Below are 17,287 nucleotides of genomic sequence, written 5' to 3' on the forward strand. Positions count from 1 at the left end.
CCACTTTAAATGATGCTACAGTTACTGCTTTAGATGGTTAACTAGGTGTCTTGAAGAAATTTTGTTATGCGAATAATCTGATTTAAGTTCTTTTAATTTATTTTTTCTAAGGTCACTATTAGGCAAAAAATCCGATTGGTATTTACCATGGAGCATTGAAGTGCCTTTCTAAATTTCCTACTTTGGGTATAGCCACGGAAGCATTGCAAATGAAACAATAACATTTTTCTTTTATCATTCCAAAAAGGTATTCTAGTTTCCCCTAAAAATGAAAATTCATTTTAAATCAAAGGGTATTAAATTAACATATAAAAAGTACTGCCCAGTTATTAATATTATGTAAGCTAAATAAGAATTCGACAATGCTCTATGCTCTCCACAACGTGACTGAATGAATTTTCACAAGAGAAGCCTAGAGGCTGCGCAGCAACAAGAGTAGTCACATCATTCAACAGATTTGTATCAAACATATCCAGTGGAGTGCATAATAATAACAACATTTAGATTTTGATTAATTGATTTTTAGATATATTTAAAATTCGTCGTGATTGAATGAAATTAAAGCTGCGATCGACTTGTTGGCTACCCCTGATATACCGCAATTTTGGTAGCAGGGATGATGAGGTGATTATCCCTTGTATAAGGTGATGTTCAGGCCACACCTTGAGTACTGCATACAAGTGTGGAGGCCTCATTTTAGGAATGATATAGAATTGCTAGAATGAGTACAGAGAAGGGTAACGAGATTGGTGAGGAAAACAAAGTGGTACTCTTACCAAGAAAGGCTTAAGTTCTGCAAATTGCAGCATCTGGAGACTAGGCACCTGCAAGGTGATCTGACTGAGGTGTATAAGGCCCTTGTATGGTATGAGTAGGCTCAATGCTGATGGGATTCTTCCTCTTGCTCAGATTACAAACCTGAAGGATTATAAATTCAAATTGAAGAAAGATGGTTATAGAATAGACATACAAAAATTTTGCTTTAGCCAGCGGGTAGTTGATTGTTGGAACAAACTTCTATCCATCATTATGAAAGTTGATAGCTTAAATAAATTCAAGGATGAATTGGACAAACATTTGGAGCAAATGGATGGGTGAAATGGGAAGGTTTTTTTTTGTTTTTTTTGGCTGATGCTGTATAAGCTTGTTTCTTACATGATATTCCTCTACTAATGCTAATTTTAATGCATAAGTAAATAAAACTAGGAGTTCACCAAAGATTTTTTGCTTTCACAGCTGAATGTCAGTTGCAATATCTCTATTTGGAGATCATTAGACTGAAGTTTTTTAATCATTTTTGAGAGCTGCCTCCTACCTCAATTCTCTGCACAAGAAAAGAGAAAGTTTGGTTGTATACTGCCAACCGCCAACTCTTAAACTACCTAGAAACCTTCCGTCTGATCACCGATTGCCAGTATGGATTCCGTCAGTGTCGATCCATTGGTGATATTCTGGCTTATGTTACCCATTTATGGACTAATTCAATGGAAAAGTTCGGTGAAACACAAGCAGTTGCTTCTGACATCTCAAATGCTTTTGATCGTGTTTGGAATAAAGGTCTTCTAAACAAGCTTCCATCTTATGGTTTTCCAACTGTTTTTTGTAATTGGTAATCCAGTTTTTTCTCTGATCGCTCACTGAAGGAGATGGTAGATGGCTCTCTGTCTTCTAACTTCTCCACCAATGCCAGTGTCCCCCAAGGATCAGTTCTTCCCCCCACTCTTTTCCTCTTGTATATTAATGACCTTCTTCCATTGACTAGAAATCCTATTCATTGTTTTGCCGATGATAGCAGATTGCATTCCACTTTCCATTTTGAGAAACCTTGCACTGTTCAATCAGCTTCCACTTCCCGAAAATCTGCTATCAATTCCTTAAATGTCGATCTCTAGGCAATTCTCCAGTGGGGCAAAGACAACTTAGTTGATTTCAATCCTTCTAAAACTCAGTCTTGTCTTATATCTCGCAAAAAGGATTCTTCTACTGCTATGCTTATCTTTGGTGACACTCCGATTTCTAGGCAAAATGATATATTTCTCTTTTGGGGATTACCCTGACTTCTAATCTCTATTGGCACAAGCACATTACAAATATTGCTTCCTCTGCATCTAAAAAACTTGGTTTTCTCTTTTGCTCTCAGCGTTACTTTTCTTCCAAACAGCTGTTCACTCTGTACAAATCGCAAATCCGCCCTATCATGAAATATTTTTCCCGCATTTGGGGTGGTGCCCCCCAAACCTCTCTCTCAGGCTTCTTGATTCCATTCAGAAGAGAGCAATTATTTTAATTAATGATTTATCTCTAACAGAATCTCTCCACTCGCTGTCTCATAGAATACTGTTTCTGCTGCATGCCTAGAGATATTTCCATGGGCACTGGTCTTTTGAATTGGTTTCTATAATTCCCGCTTTCTCTTTCAAAACAGCCTAAACACGTGCCGCCACCAGCCAACATCCATTTACTGTCCAACTTCAAACTCACAGAACCAACTTTTCATCTTCCTCGTTTATTCATTCAACTGCCATTTTCTGGAACAACCTTCCTTCATACGTATTTCCTGAAAATTACAGTCTACAGAAGTTCAAGTCCAATGTCAACAAATATCTTCTTTCGTCTTCTCAACATCCAACCCAAGCACGGTACTAAGTACTATAGGTTCTAATACCTCTCATGTTTGGGATTTACATTAAAAAAAATACCCAGTAAATGCACAATGAGAACAGAAGGTATTTCCCATAAAGATGGTTCCTTTTTTATCCTGTGAAGACTCGTGGTCTTTTTCATTCATGATGACTAAGTTAGAGGGTGTTGGTACTATTGGTGGTTAAGTCACAAAATCCATTTTTTCTCTGTTTTAGTTGTGGATGTTGTCTTAATACCCATGTTTCCTGCCCCACCATGTGGGGAGGGGGGAGGGGGGAGAGAGAGAGAGAGAGAGAGAGAGAGAGAGAGAGAGAGAAATAAAACAGAACTAAATCAATTAAAAAGATCACTATATATATCACATAAGAAAATTGCTTGGACACCATCTCTTGACTTGGGGCCATTGAGATAGTAAACAATATTTATCTTATTTTACCTTCTGTGAAGGTAAAATAAGATAAATGCTAATCCCGCATAATACAGTTTATGGAATAAATATTTTTAACAAGAAAAGGACAAAATTACTCACATCATTGGAGTGATGCGAGCAATTTTCATTTTAATTTTCAACTGTTATATTAAAAAAAAATGAAGCTTTAATATTTTATACTTACTGTTCTATTCAAGTAGAAAATAGAAGATATTTTCTGTAAAGCTTTTGCAATGTAGTGTATGTCTATACCTTTCAGGGATGAAGAATCTAAAGTTAGATTATCCAGCTTTTCTGTTAACCTTTCCACATTATCTTGGGAAATTTCACTCTATTTAACAAACATAAATAATTTGTTAGTGTGAATTTTTAACTTATCATTCTAGACAAACAGAATGTAAACTATAGGTACTGTGCTTATATGTTTTTTCTAGGGGAAGGATTGATAAATTCACAATATTTATAAATGAAGGAAAAGTCAATATTACACACAAGAGTGCAAAAGTAGGTGTACAGCCAGATATTTTATTTTTAATGTTATTTTCAGGTAGATAATATGAAGGTTCATGTGATGGCTGGGAATTTAACAGTTGACAAATCCAAGTGGGTATTCAAACAATACTGGAAGAACAAGAATGTGGAATTTTTCTGGACAAAGTGGCATGAAGTTTTTAACACCACTCGCCCAAACAGACTATCATTCTTCATGATATCCATTTTCATCCTACAGACTACATGAAAAATTTGACCAGACAAGGGTGAATTGTTGATGTACCAAAGGGTGGTCAACCAATAACTGTTACAATCCCTGAAAATGCAATGTTAATGGCACAAGCATTCTTGCAAAGTCCAAAGAAATTAACCAGAAGGGCTTCTAAACAGATAGAAATTTCATACAGATCTTGTGTTGGTTGAAGGAAAATTTACATTTGAAGCTACAGCTAATATACAGTTTGTTAGAAGATTATTCAGACTGATGCTTCCAGTTCTGAGAGATTATACTGAATGAGTTAAGGCAAGGTGGTGTATTCCCTGAGAAGATTACCTGGTCCAACAAAACTAGCTCAAATTGTCAGTCTTAGTCAACAGGCACAATTATGTTCAGAGGTCGTCTGAAAATCCCCAGATCATGAGAGATGAGTGGATGAACTAACCAGGAGTTACAGTTTGTGATAGAATTTTGTGTTTTAGAATCACTGGTCCTATGTTGTACCAGCCACAGGAAATGCATATCTGAACATATTAAGAGATCCTGTCATACTGCAGCTGCACCAGCAATCCATCATGCAGAGCTTCTCTTCCAGCAGGATGGTATTCAGCATCATTATGTTCAAGGTGTGTGCCTTACCAGAATTTCCTCCGAGGCAGATATATTTGCAAGAATCAACTAAATGGTCACCACCAAAATTAAAGCCCACAGACATTTTCAATTGAGGAGCGACTGAGGATAAGGTTTATGGCTGAAAACCTGTTACCATTGATGATCTCAATACTTCATCACTGACACCTTTTAGGAAGTTGATGCAAACAAAGATTTTTGTGCCAAACTGTGTCATAGTGTGGCAGACAGATTTTAGGAATTTGAGAACAATGAAGGAAACATTTTAATCACCTAATGTAATGTTACTTCTGTGTGTTGATCTCTAGTACACATTTTATTTATAACAGCTGTATACTGTATACCAATTATATCCGAAAATTTCATTACTTCATACAGCATGTTCCATCCCTCGCACACTTTTTCTTACTATTGAATACACCATGAATTATCAAACTAATAGAGCAAGCTTATCTGCAAAAAGATCTAAACCTCCCAAACACTTCCTAGTTCATTTCACAAATATACATGGTCTCAATTCTAATCTCAACAATGTCTATTTCCATTTGCAGTCTGCTAAACCCCATGTACTTTTTCTAGTGTAAAGTGGCACTTGTGCATATGTCCATTCCGATATTCCCTACGAGAGACTTGGTAATTTGGAATCTACTCTTTTTGATCTTCTCTGGCTTAAAATCTCACCACCTCATTGTATCAAATTCATCTGTTGTCTCTACAGTTCTCGCAACTTCACTAATCACTTGGAGCTCTATGACTTCCTCTCTTTACAACTTGACTTTCTCCAGTCCAACTTTCCTAACAGCGAGGTAATTTTCCTTGGTGAATTTAATGTTGACAACTCCAGCTGGCTTCCGTTTTCTAGTCACACCGACGCAACTGGTCAAGATGCTCAGGCTTTTGCAATTACTAATGACCTTGCAGAGATTGTTCACTTACCTACAAGAATACTGGACAATCCTAACCATACAGCCAACACACTTGATCTTGTTCTCACAAACACCGCTTCTAAGTACACAGTCAAAGTGAGTGGTCCATTAGGCACCTCATATCACAACTTGGTGATTGTATCTTCTCCAATGGAGCCTTTATCTCATGGCAATTCCCAACCTCGTGTTGATCTCCTCCTTGGTCGGATTACTTGTTTCAAAACTTCTGATGTCAACTTTTGCTCAGATCGTGTCAGTGAAATTATTCTTGCAGGAATGGAATCCTTTATTCCACACTCCACTTTAAAATCTTGTCCTTTATCTAAACCTTGGTTTTCCAATAAATTTGCTAAGGCTGTTCAAGAGAAAAACGTAATTGGCTTGTTTCCAATTCTTCAGTTTCATTTTCTGCCTACACCAAAGCTCGCAACAATTGTAAAGCCGTCATTAATCACTCCAAACTAGATTTTGAACAAGCTAAAAGTAGAAAACTTGCTTCTTGCCCTAATGGTAGCCGAGCATTCTGGTCTCTTGCCAAAGCTATTGGCCGCAACTTTTACCCATCTCTGCTCCCACCTCTGTCAAAACCAGATGGTTCTGATGTCACTTCAGCCAAGAATAAAGCTGACCTGCTAGCATCTCATTTTTCTTCCAACTCACGTATTAATGATCTTGGTAAAACATCTTCCACCATTTCCAACACATTCCATTCAATGCCTCCTGTGGTCTTCTGTCAAAAGGATGTCAGAAGGATTCTAACAAATCTTGATGCTAAGAAAGCTCCAGGTCCTGATAGTATTTTTCCCCTTGTTCTCAAAACCTGTGCTCCTGAATTCACTCCTGTTCTTTGCCACTTATTTTTACTTTCTTATTCCATAGGTATTTTTTCTTCTGCTGGGAAATTTGCTCATATCCAGCCAATTCCTGAAAAGGGCGACAAGTCCCTCCCATCCAATTATCGTCCCATTGCAATTACTTCTACTCTTTCTAAAGTAATGGAGAAATCAATTAACGGCCAACTTTTAAACTACCTAGAAACCTTCCGTCTGATCAACGATCATCAGCATAGATTCCATCAGTGTCGATCCACTGATGATATTCTGGCTTATGTTACCCATTTATGGACAGATTCAGTGGAAACGTTTGGTGAAACACAAGCAGTTCCTCTTGATATCTCAAAGGCTTTCGATCGTGTTTGTCAAAAAGGTCTTCTAAACAAGCTTCCATCTTATGGTTTACCAACTGTTTTTTGTAATTGATTATCCAGTTTTCTCTCTGATCACTTACTGAGGGTGATAGTAGATGGCTTTCTGTCTTCTAACTTCTCCACTATTGCCGGTATCCCCCAAGGTTCAGTTCTTTCCCCCCACTCTTTTCCTCTTGTATATTAATGACCTTCTTCCATTGGCTGGAAATCCTATCCATAGTTTTTCGATGATAACCCAAGCATGGTACTAAGTACCATAAGTTGTAATACCTATAGTGTTCGGGGTTTTCATAAAAAAAAATAATAATAAAAAAAAAAAATAAATGAGAAACTGTATAACTAATTTATTCACACCCTACATATTACTTGTTCTATCCTAAATCATTAAATTGTCGAAACTAAAACTACTAATTATGTATTAGTTAATTATTACAAAAATATTTGCTGGTGTTATCGAGGCAGTGTTAGGCGGGTCGGAAAGCTGTCAGCTTGGGGGCGTACACGGACTGATAGGTTAACAGTAGCTACAGGCAGAGGTGAAACTGATTCTTGCACTGCTCTATTGGAATGAGCAGCAGCAGCCTGGAATGTAAGTTGCTGGGGATTTCAAGGACTGCTGAGAGTCATCATAGAATAAGTAAATACATGAGTTGTCTTAGAGTAACTAAAAGCAAGAATAGGTGTATGTATACTGAATGGCAGCAAAGCAGTACACCAATGCTAGGGTTATAGTAAATAAACCCCAGCAACTCAAATTTGATGAATTTGAGTTGCTGGTGAAGACATCAAATATTGTTGGGATAGTAGAGACGTGGTGTCACAGAGAAATAAGGAATGCAGAATTGGAATTTGTGGAGTACATTGTGTACAGAAAGGATAGATAGGAAGGAGGGGTCCTGATGTTAGTTAAGAAACACATAAAATCTAAGGAAGTGCATCCAGTTGACATTAATGGACAAAGCAGTATTGAGTCAGTTTGGTGAGACAATAGCATTAGAAAAGGCAGATGATACTAGAAAGCAAGCTTATATAGCATCAGCCAAAAAAAAAAAACACCCTTATTTCATCCATCCACTTGCTCCAAATGTTTGTCAAATTCTGCCTTGAATGTATTTAAGCTTCTACAATGACAGATGGAAGTTTGTTGGAGCAATCAACCACCCACTGGCTAAAGGCAAACTTCCACAAGTCTATCCTAAAACTGCCTTTCCTCAAATTGAATTTATGCCCTCTAAGGCGATTATTCTGGAAAAGAGGAAGAATCCCATCAGCATTGAGCATGTTCAAACCATTCAACATTTTATACACCTCAGTCTCATAAGATCACCTCACAGGTGCCTAGTCTCTAGACACTGTAATTTGCAAAACTTAAGCCTTTCTTTTTAAGAGCAACCCTTTCTTCTATACACTAATCTTGTTGCCCTTCTCTGTACTCGTTCCAACAGCTCTACATCCTTCTTAAAATGAGGTCTCCATACCTGTATACAGTACTCTACGTATGGCTTGACCATTTCCTTATACAAGGGGATAATCACCTCCTTATCCCTTCTAGAAAAATTCCTCTATATCCCTGACAAGACACAATGAGCTACTCTTGCAGACCATGAGCACTGCTCAGAAAACATCATATCTGCCTGCACAATTACCCCCAGGTCCTTTTCATTCTCTACCACTGTTAGTGTGGTACCACAGAGTTGATACATTACTCTGGGATTATTGCTTTCCATATGCAGTACTTTACATTTGTCAATGTTAAACTTCATTTGCCACCTCTCAGCCTATCTGCTCAACTTTTCTAGATCCTGTTGCAGCAGTGTACTGTCATTCATGTCATTAATAACATTGCCAACCTTCGTATCATCTGCAAACTTGGACATTATGCCTGATATTTTTTTATTAATTTTTTTTTTAATGTGAACCCCAAACATGAGAGGTATTAGAACCTATAGTACTTAGTACCGTGCTTGGGTTGGAGGTTGAGAAGACAAAATAAGATATTTGTTGACATTGGACTTGAACTTCTGTAGACTGTAATTTTCAGGAAATACGTATGAAGGAAGGTTGTTCCAGAAAACGGCAGTTCAATGAATAAACGAGGATAATGAAAAGTTGGTTCTGTGAGTTTGAAGATGGACAGTAAATGGATGTTGGCTGGTGGCAGCATGTGTTCGGACTGTTTTGAAAGAGAGAGCAGGAATTATAGAAGCCAATTCAGAAGAACAGTGCCCATGGAAGTATCTGTAGAACAGCCATGCAGCAGAAACAATACATCTATGAGACAGCGAGTGGAGAGACTCTGTTAGAGATGAATCATTAATTAACCAAACTGCCCTCTTCTGAATGGAATTAAGAAGCCTTAAAGAGGTTTTGGAGGCACCACCCCAGATGTGGGAACAATATTCCATGGCAGGGCAGATTTGCGATTTATACAGAGTGAGCAGCTGTTTGGAAGAAAAGTAACGCTGAGAGCAAAAGAGAAAACCAAGTTTTTTAGATGCAGAGGAAGCAATATTTGTAATGTGCTTGTGCCAATAGAGATTAGAAGTCAGGGTAATCCTCAAAAGAGATATATCATTTTGCCTAGAAATCGGAGTGTCACAAAAGATAAGCATATCAGCAGAAGAATCCTTTTTGCAAGATATAAGACAAGACTGAATTTTAGAAGGGTTGAAATCAACTACGATGTCATTACTCCACTGGAGAATTACCTGAAGATCGGCATTTAAGGAAATGGTAGAAGATTTTCGAGAAGGGGAAACTGATTCAGCAGTGCAAGGTTTCTCAAAATGGAAAGTGGAATGCAATCTGCTATCATCAGCAAAACAATGGATAGGATTTCCCGTCAATGGAAGAAGGTCATTAATATACAAGAGGAAAAGAGTGGGAAGAAAAACTGAACCTTGGGGGACACCGGAAATAGTGGAGAAGTTAGAAGACAAAGAGCCATCTACCATCACCCTCAGTGAGCGATCAGAAAGAAAACTGGATAACCAATTACTAAAAACAATTGGCAAACCATAAGATAGAAGCTTGTTTAGAAGACCTTTATGCCAAACACGATCAAAAGCCTTTGAGATGTCAAGAGCAACTACTTGTGTTTCACCAAACCTTTCCATTAAATTAGCCAACATAAGCCAGAATATCACCAGTGGATCGACACTGACGGAATCCATACTGGCAATTGTTGATCAGACGGAAGGTTTCTAGGTAGTTTAAGAGTTGGCAGTTAATTGACTTCTCCATTACTTTAGAAAGATTAGAAGTAATTGCAATGGGACGATAATTGGATGGGAGGGATTTGTCATCCTTTTTAGGAACTGGCTAGATATGAGCAAATTTCCAAGCAGAAGGAAAAACACCTTGGGAATAAGAAAGTGAAAAAAGGTGGCAAAGAATAGGAGTAAGTTCAGGAGCACAGGTTTTGAGAACAAGTGGAGAAATACAATCGGGACGTGGAGCTTTCTTAGCATCAAGATTCATCAAAATCCTTCTGTCATCCTTTTGACGGAAGACCACAGGAGGCATTGAATGGAGCGTGTTGAGAATGGTGGGAGGTGTTTTACCAAAATCATTAATACATGAGTTGGAAGAAAAATGGGATGCTAGCAGGTCAGCTTTATCCTTGCCTGAAGTGACAACAGAACCATCTGGTTTGGACAGAGGTGGGGGCAGAGATGGGCAAAAGTTGCGGCCAATAGCTTTGGCAAGAGACCAGAATGCTCGGCTACCATTAGGGCAAGAAGAAAGTTTTCTACTCTTAGCCTGTTCAAACTCTAGTTTGGATTGATTAATAACTGCTTTGCAATTGTTTCGAGCTTTGGTGTAGGCAGAAAATGAAACTGAAGAATTAGAATCAAGCCAATTACAATATGCAATGTTCTTCTCTTGAACAGTCTTAGTACATTTATTGGAAAACCAAGGTTTAGATAAAGGATGAGATTTTAAAGTGGAGTGTGGGATAAAGGATTCCATTCCTGCAAGAATAATTTCACTGACACGATCTGAGAAAATGTTGACATTAGAAGTTTTGGAATAGTAATCCGACCAAGGAAAAGAAGAAAAGAAATCTCGCAGGTCATCCCATTTTGCATTCTTGTAATATCAAACAACACAAGGTTGGGAATAGCCATGGAATAAAGGCTCCATTGGAGAAGAGACAATCACCAAGTTGTGATCTAAAGTGCCTAAGGGACCCCTCACTTCGACCATGTACTTAGAAGGGTTATTTGTGAGAAAAAGATCAAGCGTGTTGGCTGTATAATTAGGGTTGTCTGGTATTCTTGTAGGTAAATGAACAATCTGTGCAAAGTCATTAGTAATTCCAAAAGCCTCAGCATCTCAACCAGCTGGGTCAGTGTGACTAGAAAATGGAAGCCAGCTGGAACTGTGAACATTAAAATCACCAAGGAAAATTACCTTATTGCTAGGAAAGTTGGACTGGAGAAAGTCAAAGAGATTAGTGGAGTTGGGAGAATGGTAGAGACAACAGATGAATTTGACACAATGAGGTAGAGAAATTTTAAGCCAGAGAAGATCAAAGAGAGGAGATTCCAAATTGCCAAATCTCCGACAGGGAATATCAGAACTGACATATGCACAAGTATCACCTTTGAGGCAAAAGGAATCATACAGCAAATCATTTGGGCATCTGAGATGAGCAGTAGTTGAATCAATCAATAGCTGAGATTCTCTCAGAAAAAGTACATGGGGTTTGGCAGACTGCAAGTGGAAATGGACATAGTTGATTGGAATTGAGACCACGTATATTTCTGAAATGAATTAGGAAGGGTTTGGGTATACCATCATCAGTATCATTTATAAATACCGAAAACAACAATGGACCCAACACTGAACCCTGAGGGACTCCACTAATAACATTAGTCCACGAAGAGCAGTGTCCATTGATTACCACTCTCTGTCTTCTCCCACTCAACCATCCCTTTATCCATAGCAGCAATTTGTCTCCAATGCCACACTGCTCCAATTTCTGTAGCAGTCTTCCATGTGCAACAGTACCAAAAGCCTTTCTAAGACCTAAATATATGATATGAGTCTGCTGACGAGGCTACTAGTGATGGTCGTGTTCCAAGCCGCTAAGTGGATTTTCTTATTTATTGATTTGAAATTATTGTTTTTCTAAAACTTTTGATTTAAATTTAGTAGTATAACATTATTTTGTGATTTTTTGATTAATTTGGTGTATTTATTCTTTACTCGGCCTTGTAAAAGTATCGGTAAGGGTTTCCACGTGTTCGTAACTACCGCTACCGTTATTAACTTTCCCGCCATTGTGATACCGTACTAGATATACCGTAGGTTATATACCGTACTAGATAGCGTTAGTTGAACTTCGTTAGCAGTTAAATTGTACATTTAAATAAATACATATAACGACTTAGATTACAAACGTAATATAATTAATAACATAACATAATTAATTAATAAATTAATAGAATCATGACTCAGACCAGAGCAGCAAAGCAAAAGGCTCAAGCTAATGGAAGTGCTGTGGCTCAGAGCAGAACTGAGGGAGGCAGTTGTCCTCTGACTCACAGCCTTATAAATGCACTGTTTGCTTGATGTTTGCAGAGCAATCGGGTACGGGACATGATACTGCCAAGGGGGATGTCTTTGTGTGTGCGCGATGCAAGGAGTGTATCGATATCAGGCAACAACTCGGCGTTCTTTTGGGCCTATATGAGAGCTTGAAGGACAGGGTGGATGCCCTCGAAGAAACTAAATTGAGGGGCCCATCAAGCTCTCAGCTGCCCACATCAACGCCAGAGCTTGCACTTGGGCATCGCGTGACACAGAGACAACCCCCAAGGCAGAATGCGCTGGTCCCGAAGGAACTAGTAGTTGTTGGTGACTCTATTGTCAGGGAAACGGGGAACATGCTTTGTAAAAAAGATAGGTGGAACAGGACCAGGGTATGTCTGCCAGGGGCAAAGGTTGATGACGTTGTAGAGCGAATATCATCTTTTAAGGGCACAAAAGGTGATATAGTTGTACACGTTGGCACTAATAATATTAAGAGTAGGAGACCGGCAGAATTACTTAACAAGTACAGGTCACTGTTGAACAAAAGCCGAGAATTAGGGTTGAATTTGAAAGTGTCTGCAATTCTGCCCAGACACGATAGGAGGGAGTATATGATGAGAGCCTTGTCGATCAATTCGGCCCTGGAAAGATTGTGCAAGGCTCAAGGGGTAGAATTTTTTTCAGCCTGGACTGTACTTGTTAACAGGAGAGATTGCTTCTACAGGGATGGGATACACTTAAATAGAAAGGGTGCAAGAATATTTGCTGATGCTATCGAGGCAGTGTTAGGTGGGTCGGAAAACTGCTAGCTTGGGGGGAGACAAAGACCAATAGATTGACAGTAGCCACTGGCAGAGGTGAAAGAGATTCTTGCACTGCTTCTATTAGAATGAGCAGAAGCCTGAAAAACAAGATGCATGGTATTTCAGAGACTGCTGGGAGCCATTGTGGTACAAGTAAACACATGGGTTGTGTTAGGGTAGCTAAGAATAGAAACAGGTGCAGGTATACTTGCGTGTACACCAATGCTAGGAGTTTAGTAAATAAATTTGATGAATTTGAGGTATTGCTCAAAACATCGAAGGCAGATATTGTTGGGATATCAGAGACGTTGTGTCACACAGATATAAGGGATGCGGAACTGCAATTTGGGGAGTACAACGTCTACAGAAAGGATAGACAGGATAGGAAGGGGGGAGGTGTTATGCTATTAGTTAAGAAACACATAAAAACCAAGGAAGTGAAGCCAGTCGACATCGCTGGACAGTGCAGTGTGGAGTCAGTTTGGTGTGACATAAACATTGGGAGATCAAAATTGAGAGTAGGAGTGTGCTATAGGCCTAATGACTCTGATGAGTATAATAAGGAACTGTACAGGGAAATAGAATGGGCCAGTAAATCAGAGTGTCTTATAATGGGAGATTTTAATTTCCCAGACATTGACTGGAATTTGGGGGCTGGATACTCACACACTAGCAGGGCTTTTGTGGATTTATTGGATGATTGTTTTCTACATCAGCATGTTCGGGAGGCAACTAGAGGGAGCAATACTCTTGATTTGATTATCAGCAGTGATTCTTCATGCATTAAGAATCTGCAGATAAATGAACCACTAGGTGGCAGTGATCACAGTGTGCTGAAGTGGGATTTACTCAAAGAGGTAACTACCATTAGGGGTAAAGGGAAGGGTTATTGCTTCCGTAAAGGTGACTACGATGGACTGAGACAGTATTTAAATTCTATACAGTGGGACCAACTGATGATGTTACCAACAGCAAATTCAAAATGGGAAGCATTCAAAGAACTTATCTTGGAACCTACTTGGAACCTACAAGTTGATATGCAACCAAGTTACAAAGGAGGTTAGGCAGGCGAAGGCAGATTACGAGAAATCCTTGGCAAGGGATGCAAAGAAAAACAGCAAAGAGTTCTTTACTTATGTAAACTCTAGAAGGAAAGGGATGAATCAGATTGGTCCTCTTGATATTGATGGGTCAAGTGTTGATGATCCTGCTCAGGTAGCTAACAAACTAAATGAATATTTTGCATCGACATTCACACATGAGGAGTTATTCAGCGAGGGGAATGCCAGAGGTGTATTCAACTCTAGCAGTAAGTTACAGAATCTTGAAATAACTGGGAGTAAAGTGGAGGAGAAACTGTTGAAGATAAACACAAGAAAGGCACCCGGGGTGGATGGGATCTATCCAGTTATATTAAAGGAGGCAGCAAAGGAAGTAAGCAAACCCTTAGCCATAATTATGAGAGCTTCCTTGGACTCAGGGGAGGTACCCATAGACTGGAAATGTGCAAATGTGACCCCAATTCACAAAGGAGGATCAAAGGCTGACACAAGTAATTATAGACCTGTGAGCTTAACTTCTGTTCCAGGAAAATTAATGGAGGCACTGGTTAAAGAAGCACTGCAGGATCATTTAGACAAGACTTCAGTTATAGCTCAGACACAGCATGGGTTTGTTAAGGGGAAGTCTTGCCTGACCAACTTGATTGGATACTATGATGCAGTCACAAAAGAACTGGATGCAGGGAATAACTTTGATATTATATACTTGGATCTTAGAAAGGCTTTTGATACTGTTGCACATGGAAGACTGCTACACAAATTGGAGCAGTGTGACATTGGAGGCAAATTACTGCTATGGATAAAGGGGTGGTTGAGGGGGAGAAGACAGAGAGTGGTAATCAATGGACACTGCTCATCGTGGACTGATGTTATTAGTGGAGTCCCTCAGGGCTCAGTGTTGGGTCCATTATTGTTTTCTGTATTTATAAATGATATTGATGATGGTATATCGGGATTAATGTCCAAGTTTGCAGACGATACAAAGGTTGGCAGGGTTGTCAAGGACACTACTGACACTATGCTGCTGCAACAGGATCTGGAAAGGTTGAGCAGATGGGCTGAGAGGTGGCAAATGAAGTTTAACATTGACAAATGTAAAGTACTACACATGGGAAACAGCAACCCCAGAGCAACGTATCAACTCTGTGGTACAACACTGACAGTGGTAGAGAATGAAAGGGACTTGGGGGTGGTTGTGCAGGCAGATATGAAGTTCTCTGAGCAGTGCAGACGGGCTGCAAGAGTAGCTCATGGAGTATTGTCAATGATATACAGGAATTTTTCCAGCAGGGATAAGGAGGTGATTATTCCATTGTATAAGGCGATGGTCAGGCCACACCTAGAGTACTGTATACAGGTCTGGAGGCCTCATTTCAAGAAGGATGTAGAGCTGCTGGAACGAGTACAGAGAAGGGCAACAAGATTAGTGAATGGAACAAAGGGGTGCTCTTACGAAGAACGGCTTAAGTTTTGCAAATTACAGTGTCTGGAGACTAGGCACCAGCGAGGTGATCTGATAGAGGTGTATAAAGCCTTGAATGGTTTAAGCATGCTCAATGCTGATGGGATTCTTCCTCTAGCTCAGAATAATCACCTGAGAGGGCATAAATTCAAATTGAGGAAAGACAGATGTAGGATAGACGTGCGGAAATTTGCCTTTAGCCAGCGGGTGGTTGGTTGGTGGAACAGACTTCCATCCCTTGTGGTGGAGGTTGATAGCCTAAATAAGTTTAAGGCTCAGCTGGATAGGTATTTTGAATGAACGGAGGGGTGAAGTGGAAGTGGTTTTTTTTTTTTTTTTTTTTGGCTGATGCTGCATAAGCTTGCTTTCTTGCATCAAATGCCTCTACTAATGCTAATGCTAATATCAGAGTTATTCTCTGCATCCAGTTCCTTTGTAACTACATCACAGTATCCAATCAAATTGGTCAGAAAAGACTTCCCCTTAACAAAACCATGCTGTGTCCAAGCTATAAATGAAGTCTTGGGTAGATAATCCTGCAGTGCTTCTTCAACCAGTGCCTCCATTAATTTCCCTGGAACAGAAGTTAAACTAACAGGTCTATAATTACTTGTGTCCTTTGTGAATTGTGGTCACATTTGCACATCTCCAGTCTATGGGTACCTCCCCTGAGTCCAAGGAAGCTCTCATAATTATCGCTAAGGGTTTGCTTACTTCCTTTGCTGCCTCCTTTAATATAACTGGATAGATCCCATCCACCCCAGGTGCCTTTCTTGTGTTTATCTTCAACAATTTCTCCTCTACTTTATTCTCAGTTATTGCAAGATTATCTAGCTTACTGCCAGAGTTGAATACACTTCTGGCATCGCCCTCCCTGAATAACTCCTCATGCGTGAATGTAGATGCAAAATATTCATTTAGTTTGTAGCTACCTGAACAGGATCATCAACAGTTGAGCCATCAATATCAAGTGGACCAATCTGATTCATCTCCTTCCTTCTAGAGTTTACATAAGTAAAGAATTCTTTGCTGTTTTTCTTTGCATACTTTGCCAAAGATTTCTCGTAATCTGCCTTCACCTGCCTAACCTCCTTTGTAACTTGGTTACAGACCAGCTTATATGTATAACAGACTTCTGTGTCACATGTTAATTTATATGTATCCCATGCATTTTTCTTCTCTGTCACATGTCTAATTAGTTCATCTGACATCCATTTAGGCCTAAATCTTGAACAATATTTCTTTGTTGGCATGAAAAGCCTAGTAGCTTCCAAGATTAATTCTTTGAATGCTTCCCATTTTCAATTTCCTGTTGGTAACATGATCAGTTGGTTCCACTGTATATAATTTAAATACTGTCTCAAACCACTGTTATCACCTTTACGAAAGCAAAAATCCCTCCCTTTACCCTTGATGGTAGTTACCTCTTTGAGTAAATCCCACTTCAGCACACTGTGATCACTGCCACCTAGTAGTTCCTTTATCTGCAGATTCTTGATGCAGGAAGAATCACTACTGATAATCAGGTCAAGTGTATTACTCCCTCTAGTTGCCTCTTGAACATAAGCACTGGTAAAGCAATCATGAGAGCAGGATCATTAACAGTTGAGCCATCAATATCAAGTGGACCAATCTGATTCATCTCCTTCCATTACAGGCCTAATGACTCTGGTGAATACAACAAACAACAATACAGAGTAATAGAGTGGGCCATTAAATCAAATTATCTTATAATGGGGGATTTTAACTTCCTAAATATAGACTGGGACTTGTCGGTTGGTCACTCACACAATAGCAAAACTTTTGTCGATTTAATGGATGATTGTTTTCTACAGCAACATGTTCAAGAGGCAACCAGAGGGAGTAATACTCTTG

At 39.2% G+C, this 17,287-nt stretch overlaps 1 protein-coding gene across 1 annotated transcript in view; it reads right to left on the reverse strand.

Annotated features, from left to right (window-relative positions):
• The window catches only part of LOC150088193 (uncharacterized), a 295,820-nt gene that overhangs the window by 67,349 nt on the left and 211,184 nt on the right, over positions 1 to 17,287 (reverse strand). Inside the window, exon 8 of the mRNA XM_090370066.1 lies at positions 3,258 to 3,404. Within this exon, the coding sequence (XP_090226192.1) occupies positions 3,258 to 3,404 (147 nt within the window). The remainder of the gene's footprint in view (positions 1 to 3,257; positions 3,405 to 17,287) is intronic.

This window comes from Mastigoproctus giganteus, chromosome 3, assembly GCF_048544385.1.
Source record: "Mastigoproctus giganteus isolate SK-2022 chromosome 3, ASM4854438v1, whole genome shotgun sequence".
Taxonomy (NCBI): Eukaryota; Metazoa; Arthropoda; class Arachnida; order Uropygi; family Thelyphonidae; genus Mastigoproctus; species Mastigoproctus giganteus.